This window comes from Seriola lalandi, unplaced genomic scaffold, assembly GCF_002814215.2.
Source record: "Seriola lalandi dorsalis isolate HSWRI2012SDOR001 ecotype SW California unplaced genomic scaffold, Sedor1 jcf7180002054408, whole genome shotgun sequence".
Lineage (NCBI taxonomy): Eukaryota > Metazoa > Chordata > Actinopteri > Carangiformes > Carangidae > Seriola > Seriola lalandi.
Genome location: NW_019524961.1, coordinates 1779270 through 1794406, shown reverse-complemented (window position 1 = coordinate 1794406; position 15137 = coordinate 1779270). Strand labels below are relative to the sequence as shown.

Below are 15137 nucleotides of genomic sequence, written 5' to 3'. Positions count from 1 at the left end.
CAGTTTATATTATTACCTACTGTTAGACTGATGTAAATTACACAAAGACAAAATTATAATAAGAATATAATTATAATAGGTTCAAATAGTGCCTGATGTCAGTCCATTTGCCATTGTGATGTAATAAGATTCAGTTCTAGAATCCCACAGTGACGTGTTAGTGTTCACAATTCCCTGTTCACTGAACAAACGTGGTGAGACTCCAAACCAACAACCACAAAACTGAGAAAAGGTTCTCAGGTTTAAAAAAAAAAAAATCAAGATGAGTAACCAAGGCGTGTCTTCACAGTCAAGCTCAGTGTATAATGAGCTCCGTCTGCAGAGAACATTTTGTGATGGAGTCATCAGAGTTGAGGATGTCGAATTTCCAATCCACAAGATCATCCTATGTAACTGCAGCACTTACTTCCGGTGAGTTGATTATCTGATCTCAGAGGGAAGCAGATGAATGTATATCCCTTAAATAAGCAGAAAAACAGTTTGTTTTGTTTCTGTTAATGATCTGAGTCTGAGAAACAACTCAATCTCTACAGGGTTACATTGATTCGTAGAGCATTTCTGATAAATCACGTTCGTCTCAAGAGAAGATATGAAATACCTGATAGACAAAAAAAATTAAATAATTCACAAAGGACTGTTTCAAATGTTTACCGAAGGTGAAGGTTCCCTGTCTGTCTCTACACAGTCAGTAGTTGCAGATATTGATTTAGATGAACTGCCATTTAGGTGGGTACAACTTCTACAATGTGACATTTGGGGGTGTTGTAGTCTGAGCGAAGATTGCTTTTCATATTGAAGTTAGATTTGTGAAGTTTCTTAATGTTGCTTTTTAAAATTAGTCACATGGAAATGAACTTTGACTGTATATGGGTGTCATCAGTCCCATACTACAGTAATATTAAGCAGATTGTAGTATGTAGTTGTAGTATGTGGTGCTTAGAAATCTGCTAAAAAAGTTATTATGCACACTTAAAATAGCTTATTTGTTAATTTACACTATTGTCCAACAATTGAATAAACAAAGGAAACGGAGGAGCTGAAAAAACCTGAACTAAATCGTGAATGGTGGTGAAACGTTTCCAGAGAGATCAACTCTAGACTACTAACATACAGGCAGAAAAACAATGCTATATTTTACATATAAAGGAGAAAATCCATTATTCAATTGATTGAACACCATAAATGTACCCAGACTATTACAATATTTGTGCCCTAGGAGCCTGCAGTGGGCAGGGTTCATTAGCTTTAAAGCTCTGTGTACACTGGGAAACGCTCTATCACAGTCATTTTCACTGCTGTTTTTTTGCTAGAATTTTCCTTTTCATTTTGTAGCTTGTGTCGCTGAAAGGAGTTTATTTTGTTGTCGTCAGTGTGAAAATGTTGAATATTTATTTTCACTCTTCTGCTGTGCCTCCATTCTGACCCTCAGAGCTCTCTTCACTCGCTGGTCGACCACGGACAGCAAGGTCTTTTACATACCCGGTCTCTCACCTGAAATGATGAAACTCATCATTGACTTCGCATACACCAGCTCTGTTTGTGTGACGGAGGACAACGCACAGAGCCTGATGCTAGCAGCCGACCTGCTCAATGTAATGGACGTCGTGCAAACCTGCTCTGACTTCATCAGTGAGCAGCTCTGCCCAGAGAACTGCATCGGCATCTGGCAGTTTACATTTATCTGCATCAGTCCTGGGCTGCAGCACAAGGCCTACAGCTACATCACTGAACACTTTGAGGAGGTTGTTCCCTGTGAAGAGTTCCTGCAGCTCTCTGTGAAAGATCTCACTGGAATCCTTGGTAGAGATGATCTCAATGTGAGAAAGGAGAGCACTGTGTATGAAGCCATCATTCGCTGGATCGCCCACATACCTGAAGAACGAGAAGGACACATCGCTGTGCTTTTTTCTATGGTCAATAACTTTCTGTCACTACATTTAGTCAATATTTACATTTTGGTGACATCCTGACTGCTTTGGCATATTGCTTCAACACCTGTACCTTGGTTCATTTGGGAAGGGCCAAGGAAAAAAAAACATTATGCACTGTTGCCTTCAAAAATAGTCCCCATTACCATTTAGTCCTGTTTGAGTAACATTTGCTAAACACTACAGTGCCCATTTGTTTTAGGAAATTATCTAGTTTGTGTTCAATCAAAGTATCAGTGGGACAAAGTTTTGAAAGATGGACTATCACATTGTTGTTTTTGGTCTATTCATGGGATTTGTTTACAATAACAGAAATACTGAAATAAACACCAGACTTGTCCTATAAAGCTTTGGCAGACTTTAGTAGCACAATAAATGGGTAAAAAATATTCATAAAATGTCAACATGCCGAACATCAGTAGTTGAGTTGAGTTTCAGTCAGGTAGATTCTGTCCTCTTGTGCCTGTGTAGGTTCGGCTGGCCCTGACAAGTGCAGAGTACATCAGGATCCATGTGTTGTCCAATGAACTCGTGAGGAACAGCACCGAGTGCCTGCAAGTAACCCACAATGCCATCCAAACCTTGTATCACATCATCACAAACAGGCCCACGGTATCTGGTCTCTGTGGCCCTATTGCCCGTCCTCGTCTGCCCAATGCCATCCTGTTGGCCATTGGTGGCTGGAGCGGCGGCGATCCAACTAATGGCATTGAGGCATACGATATCAACGCTGACCGCTGGATCAACGTGACAAACAATCTGGAGCGTCCCCGTGCCTATCATGGCACTGCTTTCCTCAGTGGGTATGTCTACTGTGTCGGTGGCTTTGACAGGGTGGAGCATTTCAACAGCGTGCGCAGGTTTGACCTGAGCACACACACCTGGCATGAGGTGGCACCCATGTACTCCCGCCGCTGTTACGTGAGCGTAACAGTGCTCAACGGGTGCATCTATGCCTTGGGAGGCTATGATGGACATAATCGACTCAGCACTGCAGAGCGCTACAGGCCTGAGAGCAACCAGTGGAGTCTTATCGCAGCCATGAACGAGCAGAGGAGCGACGCCAGCTGCACAACGCTCCATAACAAGGTTGGTCATTAGTTATCTTCTAATGGTGTAGAAATATTTGGAATCATTTGTGTTGATACAGGGAACACAGTAACCAGTTGACACCAAGAAATGTGCTACCTAACTTATTGTCCTCCTTTTCTCTTCAGGTTTACATTTGTGGTGGTTTCAATGGGAATGAATGCCTGCACACAGCTGAATATTATAATCCAGAAACCAACCAGTGGACATTGATCACCCCCATGAACAGCAGGCGCAGTGGAATTGGAATTATTGCATATGCAGACCATGTCTACGCAGTAAGTACATGAATGAACACTGCATGCAATCACGTATCACACAAACTGTGTTAAGTGAAAGGATTTGGTCAGCAGCTGTTTTAGGCCGGTTAGACTGACTTGGTGGTAGGTGTGACCTTGATCTTTTAATTTAGTTGATTAGTGATGTCACTGTTCTATGTACTTGAAGAAAACAAATGTACAGAAAGACTATATCAGTGACCAGATTTATTCCACAACATTCTCCAGCCATTCTAGCAGCTTTGTAAGGCCGTACTTAAGTACAGTGCAGTGTTTGGAGCTAAAGACTAACATGTGTGCACTGATCTTATATTTGCTAAATATTAGCATGCTATTGTGCTGATGTTTAGCAGACATAACATTAACTGTGTTCACAATTTGAGTTTAGAAGGGCTCTTTATAAGTTTTCTCTGCTGCCAAATGTGGTTTCTTGACCAGGAGTGGTTAGCAGTGATGGTTACTTGCTTCAGCTATCGTTGCTTCTCTGTCTCCATTTAAACACTTGACCCAATACTCTACTTTTCCTCCCACAGGTTGGTGGCTTTGATGGCAACTCTCGTCTGCAGAGTGCTGAGGCCTACAACCCCCAAACCAACACTTGGCAAACAGTGTCCCCCATGCTGACCCCTCGCAGCAACTTTGGCCTCGAAGTGATCGATGACCGGCTCTTTGCTGTCGGCGGCTTCAATGGCTCCAACACCAGCTTTAAAGTTGAATACTATGATGCTACGACAGATGAGTGGACTGCAGCCTGTGAAATGGAGATCTTCCGCAGCGCCCTCAGCTGCTGCGTGGTGTCCGGACTCCCCAACATGGCCGAGTATGCTTTCCCTCGTGACGCCCTGCCGTTTTTCCTTTCAGAGGATGAGGAGGTGGAGTCAGGAGACTCTGTCTAACACCTTGAAATATGAAATAAACTTCTTTTTGCATCAAATTGTTTTTAACTACAGTGATTTTTATAATGTTTCAGTTTAAGAACTTGTAATTTTGAGGTTTTATAAGTATGCAGACACAGGGTTTGATCCAGAGGGGACCACCGTGACAATAACAGAATAAAGACAGAAAGTCCTGCAACCTGCCGGTGCATGTTATTTTCCAACCCCATCTGTTGTAGCTACATGGCAGTGGAGCGTTGACAAACAGCTGATGCTATTGGATAGTAACGGTTGCATTTTAAATGCATCACATTAAAATTTAAATCACCTTGATTTTAAAATTTATGTTATTTCTAAAGTTGTTATTGTTATGTCTAAAATGTCTAATATCTATTAATATTACTTTGTAGCAGTCACTGGATGCCCCGCTTTCATTGTCCCCCTTTGGTGGAGGAAGAAGGGCCAATTGTTCCCCTCCCAGACAATCCTGGTTGGGACATATACATAATATTGAATCCATCCAATTGTTTCCCAAATTTAACCCAAACAGAAAATCTGATCGGAAGAAAATGCGACTGAATGCGCAAGTCTTCCATGTACCCATTCAGGTTTTTCATGCACAAATTGAAAATGTGCATGAAGACAGGTGGATGGAAACACATTTATTGACTGACACGGAGAGACAAAATCAGAGCGCAGGAGTAAAAGAAATAGGAAAAGAGAATAGAGTGAAAAAGAGAGAAAGAGACCTGCAGAGAGAAGCATGTACAGGAATAATGTCAGAGGGATTCAGTCTCAATATAAGTTGGTGCTGTTACATGACTTTCTGGCTGATGTCAAGGACTGGATGTTCCACAATCTCCTCCAACTAAATTTGGACAAAACTGGGATTATTCAGGGGGAAGAAAAGCTTGAATGACTTCAGTCTGTCCTCTGTTTTGCCGCATGCACTCCCTCCTCTCTCTCTCTCTCTCTCTCTCTCTCTCTCTCTCTCTCTCTCTCTCTCCGTCTCTCTTAATCTCTCTCTTCCTCTCTTTCCCTCCTCTCTACTCTCTCTTTTGTCTTCCTCTTTATCTCAAAGAAAAAGCATTGGTTGCTCGTTGTTGGGCAGAGTCACCTTGAGGGGAAAAAAAGTGGAGAGCTTGCAATTGTGTGTATGAATACATCTGCATTTGAATATATAGTATGTCAATACGTTTGTTGTTAAAATCATTGATGGGGAATAAGCAATGTTCATTTTCATTCATTCGAAGCATAACCGGCCACGTAATTTTGACTCAGATTTTATGCCTCTAAAAACATTTTAAAACATTTTATTTCCTCTCACTTTGTCTTGAGTATTACACATATATTTCTGCTGAATGACTGACCTTCAGACTTTGTGAGTTTGTACATGAGTGTAGCATTTGCGGCAAGAAATAGACTGTATTTATGACTGCAACCGTCACACAACACATGAAGGGAGAGCGGTGCAGCTATTGTGGTCATTGTCGTCTTGTCGTGACTTAGCAGTATCCACCCTGACAAGGCTTAGAAGGACACCGGAGACAGACTTCAAAATTCTTATCAGGGTTTAATGCTCTGTCTTTTTTAAGGAAAAGTGCCGAAAAAATATGATGTGGAAGGACATATAGTACGTACTGCATCAACAGGTCACCTCTCTCTCCTTCGCTATGCATCTTGTTTACCATCTCCTTCTTCTTCCCAGAACTGAGGTCTTAATTCTTCTTTCAGGTTAATAACTTTGTGCGTTTTGTGTTAGTGCTGGTGTTCTTTTCTGTAACACGTTCAAACCTAGGGTTTTTTTTCTTTGTTAAAATAATGGCTTAAGACTTATAGCAAAGTTTCTCTCTGCGTATCTCAGCAGAAATCCTGATTCATCAGACCAGGCCATGTTCTTCCAGCCCTCAGGAGTGGAACCTGACGTGGTCTTCTGCTGCTGTAGCCCATCCACTTCTAGTTTCGACGTGTTGTTCATTCCGACGCTTTTCTGCTCACCACAGTTGTAACGAGTGGTTATCTGAGTTACTGTAGCATTTCTGTCAGCTCCGCATGATTGGCTGATTGGATAAATGTATGAATAGGCAGGTGTGTAAATGTTTCTAATAAAGTCTATAACCCGAGTGGCTTGCAGAAATGCTTTGCCCACTTTCTATGTTTCACATTGTCATATGTGAACAACCCTCTGGCCAGACAAGAACATCAATATTGGATGAATCTACAAAACCCCAGATTATGTTCAATGGCAATGTTTTTTTACTGCTTTCTACAGTGTCTGAGAATGACCAGGCAGGTTAGGGAAGTATAGTGATCATAGCAACTAAACTGTGGTTAAGATGCCCATAACCATATGGTTATGGTTAGGCAAACAAAAACACTTGTTTAAAGTTGAGGAATGACAGTAGTCATGGCATAAAAATAAAGCAGAGCATCAGCTGAGGCAGAGCAACAAAGTCGCACTTGTAATATCTGATTGGCAACAGCTGTTTCATTCATGCTTAACAGTCCCTTGCTAATTTGCAGCTTGTAACATTTAAAGATGTTCATGGAGCTGTTATAACCTCGTACTTCTCACTATTACTCTGTTGATGTGCCCTGCTCATATAAATACAGTTCTCTGCTGCAGCTCCCTCCTCCACCTGAACCTCCTTCTTATGTGCTATATTTTTGGTGTGGTTGATTAATGCAAGAAAGATAATAGCCATGTATGTTTATTAAGGGACATTAGTCCTCTCAGTGGATTCTTTACGAATTCCCCCAATGGGCAGAGTCCTTTCTGCAAAATCTGTAGAACTGTATAAAGCTGTATAAATTTGCCAAAAATGTTCAGTTCCTTAACAGAAGTGTCTCTGACTGAACTGCCTGTGCGACTGCTTTCATTCAGAATTGTATATATATATATATATATATAAATATAAAATTAGCAGAGCATTTGCACACTGCAGTACATCTGAAATAGGCTCATGCATGCGTGTGTCTCTAGAAGATGTGATGAGAGGTTGTATACAAATACAGGATGACAATCCCAACTATTACACCGACTACAAACACACACACACACACACACACACACACACACACACACACACACACACACACACACACACACACACACACACACACACACACACACACACACACACACACACACACACACATTTGGAAGGAACCCTGACATGCACAAAGCACAGAGGTTTTTAAAAAATTATTAGCTAAAGTTGCTTGGCTGATGGTCGATGTTCTAAAAGCCCTTTGCAATACAACTTTAATAGCACTGGCAACAGGGTACACACACACACACACACACACACACACACACACACATACACACACACACACACATACAGCCATTTTCTCTTCCCTTATTTGCAATGTCTGGTTTCTCTGTCTCCTCTACTTTCTGTCTCTGTTTCTCCTTCATCTGTCTGCCTGCTCTGTAGCCGAGGGCTAACACTAAAATACAGATTGTCGCTCATAAAACCAGTGAAAAACACACAACCAGTTATTGTTCTGTGTGAGCGACTGTCAGTGAACTGACAAACGACACAGAATTTGTGCTTCGCTGACACAGTTAGATCATGACATCATAAGTGTAGAGCCTGTGTGTGTATATGTACAGTGTGTGCATGTGAGCATGTGTAAATGCGCCGGCATGTTTGTGTATCTTAAATATTGTGCGATCTGATAATAATATTAAGCCAAACCTACTATGTTATGTTTCAGCATGTGGCCTGTATGTGTGTATGTGCGAGGTAGAAGAGGGGTTATATATGAATGTGTGTGTGTGTGTGTGTGTGTGTGTGTATACAGTGCCTGAGGGCTTTGTTCTGTACTGGTGCAATAAAAGACACATTAGAGAAAGAGAGAGATTACAGGAAAAAAAAAAAAACATCATCAGCCATAAATGGTGTTTTCTTTTTTCATCTCACAGAAAAAAAACAATAAATCTGTGTGGGTGTGAGAAGCAACAGAGCAGAGTTTCACATGATACATCTGCCTGGAAATCCCTAGAAATGCAATGAGCCACAGCAACATACATTTTTGTGGAATATAACAGTGTGTTTGTTGTAACATAATGAGACAAATATTCTGCAGCCTGAAATGTACCACTGTATAAGCTGTGGCACACTGTTGGTCGCATTTGAGGAGAAAAAAAAATATTGCACCCGGGTGTAAATAGTCTCATGGCAGCTATTCAGCTATTTACACCCATATGGAACGCCAAGTGGCTCTTAAAACACCATCTTTTTTATATCGTTAAAAAACGTTTCACAGGACCGTGCATAATTTTGCAACGCGTCATACTAGCACCATACACTGAGTGGTGTCTGCCACTATCAGATCAGGCGCCTATTCAGGTGAGATAGTATTAAAAGTTCTTGTTTTTAGTATCATAATTATTATTCTATTCAGTTGCAGTTTGGTTAGGTTTAGATAGAAAAAACTGCTTGGTTAGATTTAGGAAAAGTATATATATACATACTTTTGTATGTATATATATACATAGTTTGGATTGAAATAGACCTTTTCACAATGTTAACCATGTGTTTGAAAGCTTTTCTTCCAGAACTTCTCCCATGTGACTCATTGAAGTGGTCCAGGAGAGCCTAAAACCCAGATGTAAATAGTCACATTGGTTGTCCACCCCAGCTGCATATAGTATCTGCCAAAGCAATATCAGTAAATAATTTGGAGGATGAAGAAAAAGAGAAGAAGGGTTTGGAAGAGAGCGAACACAAGGGTTAATGGTATGTGTATGCGTACTGAGTCGAGGGTGGAATAATGCTTAACGCCTGTCTCACCCTCACAGTGTGTGTGAGGCAGGTGTGTGTGTATTTTAGAGGTGATGAACAGACAACAGCTTCCCAATTGGAAAGGATTCAATTTATACCCAATCTATCCTCTGTCTCCATCTCTTTCACACACACACACTCCGTAGGACAGCTCCTACACTCCCTCTTGACCTCTGTGTGACCTCTGTCTGTTTCCTCTTACCTGCATGTCAGTCATATGAAATCAGACCGACAACACCGCTCTGCTTTAGCTCAGAGTTCTTGGCCTGTTCACCGTCCAACAGTTACGTAGGAGGATGAGGTTTTTCCCCCAAGTGCACAGTGAAATATTACAGACCGATCTGAGATGACTACTGATGCGTTACCCAGTAAAGTCAAGCTGCAGAGTGAGGAAGAACATCGCAGACAGCAGCAGAGTAGAGATGAGTTAAGTTTAAAGGGTAAATGTGATTTATTGTAACTTGGGTCATGTTTTTATAGTTTGGATCACAGATTCCTGTGTTAATAATATCATATGCTGAGATCTGGGAACATGGTGACATCGGTAAGACAAGGTAAGACGAGCAATCGGATAATCAGACAGGTGTTAAACAAACCGTCAGTGCAAAAACATTTACCCAACTGTCCCTACTGTGGATTTATTTTACGATAAATCAACGCCCGTTCATTCCAATGATAATTGCTGTTTCTGTTTCTAGTTTGCTTGTGTTGGGCAGCCCACCTCACATGTGCACCTGTTGGCTCGTCCCATAGGCTTCACATTAAGATGACATCACATACATAAACATCTAGGTTTTATAGGCTTCAGGAAAATCTTGCTAATATCAAAACTTCATGGTTTAAAAATTCATGACTAAAAGATGAACGACTGATCTATCTTTGATAGATCTTTGATTTTTAGTTGGAAACTTTGGAAGCAGGGCTGACTTGACATGTATCCAGCTCTCTTAAAACATCCATGGAGAATACAAACTGGCCTTCTGGTTCAACTTACAGTATTCACTATATAACACACCTTTTTTCTGCAGAATGAAGGATGATTGCTAACATTTTTGATTTTGGGATGTTTCTATTTTACCTCAAAATAAAATAGTTTAGACTATTGTCTATTGTATGTCTCTGTTATGGAGGAGGAACCTTGTTGAAGCTTGCCCAATTTTCCTCATTCATGCTCAGTCTCTACTGTGTGATGTGATATTCTGTTTATATGTTGTGCTGCAGCACTGTGCACGGAGCATTTTCTTCCCATGCTTTACTAAAAACAAACTCCACCAACTCTTGTCATGTGGCCATTAAAGTGAGGTGAAGTGAACTGTGAAGCTGTCTCAGACTGTGATTTTGGGCTATATAAATAAAATAGACTTCACTTCACTTAACTTGCCTGCACTTCAGTGTAACAATGTTCCCATGCTCCCACATCTCAGCAATGACTTTAGTGGGTACAATGTTATCATAACTGACAGAAATGATTGCTACAAAAATAAGATACAAGTTGAAATAACAAAATTTCATAATAAATTAATATTATGCAACTTCTGAGGCAAATGATCTTGCTGACAAGGATGCACTGTGTTGTTAGTATTGTATGTACACCATGTGCACGGTTGTTGCTGGATGTCCTCTCCCTCCAGCCCTCAGCAGACCTGTACCCAGGGACAGACTCCTCTATCCAGGCTGTCTGTGCAACAGCCTCCCCTGACAGCACAGGAGGTCAAACCACTGTCACTCACATTGATATGGAGAGAAAGACAGAGAGAGAGACAGAGAGAGAGAGAGAGAGAGAGAGAGAGCAAAGTGAATATACAGCGGGGAGATAAGTAAAGAAAGAGGGAGAGTGAGAAGAAAGGGCACATACAGAAGGGAAGAGGAAAGAGAGGAGATGAGAATCCAAATGAATCTTCTTCACCCAGCGGACAGACTGTCAAGATCTGTGTGTGTGTGTGTGTGTGTGTGTGTGTGTGTGTGTGTGTGTGTGTCTTACCTACTAATTGAAATGCGATGAGCTGTGAAACACCCCTTTAAAAGACCTATCACCATGTGTGAGGCTAAACGTGTGTTTGAGGGGGGTATACGTGCATATATATTGGCGTGCGTGTGCGCGCGTGTGTGTGTGTGTGTGTGTGTGTGTGTGTGTGTGTGTGTGTGTGTGTGTGTGTGCATTACATATCAACTCCTTTAGACCATACATACAAAACAGTGTGTGTGTTTTTATGTGTGTGAGTGTGTTAAATACAAATATGTGAGCATCATGCACAATTAGGGATGTCCCTGTTTGCATGCAACATATTAGTAGCAATTACATTAATACATGTTGACAAGGAGAGCATGCAACGTAGAAGTATGTGCCACAATATGCATCATGCAAGTTAATATTCATGTTTGTTTACCTGTACAAAACAATAAAGTATGAAAGCTTGGCAGTTCCTGTGCATGCCTGTGTGTGTGTCTGTGTGTGTGTGTGTGTGTGCGTGCATGCGTGCATGCGTGCATGCGTGTGTGTGCGTGTGTAAGTGAATGTGACTGTGTGTGTATGTGTGTATATAATTTCATTTTGCTGTCTCAGCCTCTTGTTAAGGAGCCATTTAGAGCTCAGGTTGAGTTTCTTCAGCGCCTCCTGACACTTCTTTCCTCCTCACTGCCTCTCTGACTTCCACCATCTTTTCTCCATCTCTGTCTCATTATCTCTGTCTCTTCCTCTGTCTGTCGTCTCTCACCCTCTGTTCTCTCACTGTCGTCTCTCTTCCTGTGCGGTTACTTCACCACACAGTGTTTTACCCATTCATCAGTGGGTCATGTCACTGGTTATCATCATTGTTTTCATTCTTTGCAGTTAGTAATGGGCAAAATCATGACACAATCTTCGAAGTGTCCTGGAAGGAACTTAATGTGGAACTGAAAAGAGAGGCAAAGATCTGAGACCACCATTTGACTTCAGTTATTAAGCAAATTTGCCTACAGGCTTCCATAGAATTTAGTATATATTAGAAATAAAGTTTCCAAAAATCAATGAATAATGAATTAATATTTACTTTCATTTATCAAAACAAATATTTTGTACCATGCTACATAGTTCTTTCCAGGAACCATCCCAAGAAATCATTTTGAAATTATACAGACCCATAAAAATTAAAAAAAAAAACCTTACTCACTGATCTTAGTAGAAGGTACTTGCTAAATTATACAGCATATTAAATAAAGCAGAAGTAACACCAGTCAATGCAGTTTTTCATCATGCAGCCTGTGTGAGTTTTCACTTAACAGAGGAATATTTTGGCTTATTACTAAAACAGTTTTTGCTGTGGTAATTGATACTATGTAGTTGCAGCACAGTCCTCCAGGAGCATGCACTGTAAGTGTGTTTATGAATGCGTGTTTGTATGCGTGTGCTTTTTAACAAACACCACACCACCACCAAAGTGTGTTTGCTGCATGTGTGAATGTCACTGCCTTGCATCAACGTGATTCGATGTGTGTGCTTGTAAATATAATGGAGTTTACAAGTGGGTCTTTGCTCATGTACATACAACCTATGGGCTGCAGGTGTTTGCATATAGATGCTCATGTGCATGTGTGTGTACGTGTGTGTTTGTAGTTGTGTGTGTGTGTGTAAGAAGCTTTCTATATGTTCCTATCAGATTGGTGAACCGTGATATTACACTCAGAGCTTTTATACATATTCATATATTTGCACACACACATAAACACACTGACACTGAAAGTCACTTGGCCTCGAAGGCCCTATTAAAATGAAGCTGTGATATCATCAGGCATAAATATCCATATTTTTTATAAAATGTATATACAGTTTTTTTTTTTCAGAAAGGTAAACACGTCAGGGCTGGAACATGGCACACACGTGGTAATGCCTGCACCAATTGCAACCAGCTCAGCTAAAGAACATGAGGTGCCATTTTAAAGTATTTCCCACCCTCTCATTTTTATCTCTACACTCAAACTCAGCAAAGAACGACTGACTCTGTCAAGGTTTTTACAGCATCTCAATAGCCGAATTTTTGGACTAGATTTTCTCCAAACCTCTGTAAGCCTGACATCACAGATGGTGATGGGATTACTGAAAATGTAGTAAGCAAAAATGTATATGGTAACGTTTCCGCTCCTAATTAAACAAACATACACATGTTAATAAATATAGTATAAAACTCAGTTTCCAAAGTACAAACAACATGGCTACTCGAGTGAGCTGTGAAAGAAATTATGTTTTTCTACAATTAATTTGCAACAGCAAATACATTAGGACCAAGTTATGTTTTCTAATACCATAAAAAGGATATGTTGTTGATTCACAAATCGCAAATATGTTTATACTGAACCTTTTTTTCAGCTGAAATATCAGCTCTTGCAGTGCAATAGTGACTAAAGCATTATTAAATTTGTTTTATGATTATGTTTAGACTCTCACAGCACTTAGTTAAAGTCAGGGAAAGATCATGGTCTAGTTTAATACAGACAGCGTGAGTTCAGACAAATGGTGTTTATTTAAATCCAGCAAAAACCACAATCTTTCCCAACCTTAACCACAATGGTTTTGTTGCCTTAACCTCAGCACAGATGGGACCGTGGACGCGAAGTTCAGTCTCAGGTGTGACACTTATCTCCCAGTGGAGACTCCACTACCATTAATGAGTGTAGCACTTTGTTCATTCAATAAATAGATAAAAAAATAAATAAATGTTGCCTCTGAACATAATGCAGCCAGTAATTGGGAAAACAGTTTAGTAGTATTTACTAAGCGACTCCTTTACACCTCAGCATGTGATATCAGACATGAATAAATATGAGACAAATAACCTGGGAGCATCTGAAACCCATTTCATTGTGTGGTGAGCTTCCAGTGTTTAACCACAGGGGATCACACATGTATGAAGGCACATTGTGGTCAGTGATAGTAAAATCAAAGATTGCCTTTGGGATGTTTTATTGACTCATAAAAGCGAAGGAAAACATATTTTCCATTAAAATAATGAGGCAACACTTCATCTTAAATAGGCTTATCATAGAGTTTTGTGTTCGTTTAATAGTCAAAACTTCTCTCAGTGAGTTGATTTTCTATTTTAGGGCTAAAATATTGGACTGACTGATCAGTTATGGTGTTCGCTGTGTAGGTTTGATTTCCACAGTCCTTCTGCTTTATGCATGATTTAAGGTGAAAACTACATACTGTAGGGACAGTGTATGAACTATTTAAACCATCACCTGCTAAAGGCCAGAAGGTCAGGCATGCTGGGAAACAGGAATTAACATATGTAAATGCTTTGGGGCAATATACTATGTTTGTCTTTTCTTCCCATTTTCTGTGTGTTTCACAATCTCTCTTCTTTTTTCTAATGTCTATGTTATACATATACATAAGGTTCATTTTATTTGGAAATACAGTTATTTTGTTTGTTTATCAGGTTCCTGATTAGTTATTGTGTCATAGCAGTCATTCTTCATGGGGTCACAGAATTTAACATGTTTATAAATTAACACAACTGATGACATCATTTTAAGAAAATACAATGCAGAGCACCTACAATAATTTCAGATTTCCGTTGGTTAAAATCTTTCATTACATGTCCTATAATACCACATGTTTACAGGACAAATAGACTTTGTGGTCTTTTAGGCCCCACTGCATTTTGCTGCTGACCATGTTGGCTCGGCATGCAGTGGTCCTGCACTGTGACTCCATGCTGTATAGGTAGGCACGCACGCACACATACACGCACATATATACATATATACATATATACACACACACACACACACACACACACACACACACACACACACACACACACACATATACACACACATACACACATACACACACTGACAGTAGCCATTATAGCTAGGAAGACTTTTTTTCAGGTCCAGTGAATGTTAGAATTAGTATCATTAGTGGACCAAAGGCAATAGAAGAAAATCAATATCTTTAGTGGGAATAGGAGAAAATCAATCACCTTTTAATAGAAGGTCATTTGTCTATAGAGGTAAAGTACTGGCAGATGGTAGCCAATTACAGTCAATGGGATCTTCCATGTGGCCAATAGTAATCTAAGTAACAGTGTTATAGAGACCAACTTCAATATGAATCATTGGAATCCGGTGAGAGCATGTGATGGTTAGTCATGCTAAATTTACTCCGTAGCTAAAGCTAATGTGTTGGTGTTT

At 40.2% G+C, this 15137-nt stretch overlaps 1 protein-coding gene across 1 annotated transcript; it reads left to right on the top strand.

Annotated features, from left to right (window-relative positions):
• The first annotated feature begins 252 nt into the window (after positions 1–252).
• On the top strand, positions 253–4191 carry LOC111657602 (kelch-like protein 10). The gene is made up of 5 exons (XM_023409832.2): positions 253–411; positions 1430–1913; positions 2400–3017; positions 3146–3295; positions 3829–4191. The coding sequence occupies exons 1-5, from the start codon at positions 263–265 to the stop codon at positions 4189–4191; spliced, it is 1764 nt and encodes a 587-aa protein (XP_023265600.1). The 5' UTR covers positions 253–262.
• The last annotated feature ends 10946 nt before the right edge of the window (positions 4192–15137 follow it).

Bases quoted from the DNA above. Each gene is read 5' to 3' on its own strand.
- LOC111657602 (XM_023409832.2), top strand. From the start codon at position 263: ATGAGTAACCAAGGCGTGTCTTCACAGTCAAGCTCAGTGTATAATGAG. The intron at 1,914-2,399 runs GTCAATAACTTT...GTGCCTGTGTAG, and splicing joins TCGCTGTGCTTTTTTCTATG to GTTCGGCTGGCCCTGACAAG. The intron at 3,296-3,828 runs GTAAGTACATGA...TTCCTCCCACAG, and splicing joins ATGCAGACCATGTCTACGCA to GTTGGTGGCTTTGATGGCAA.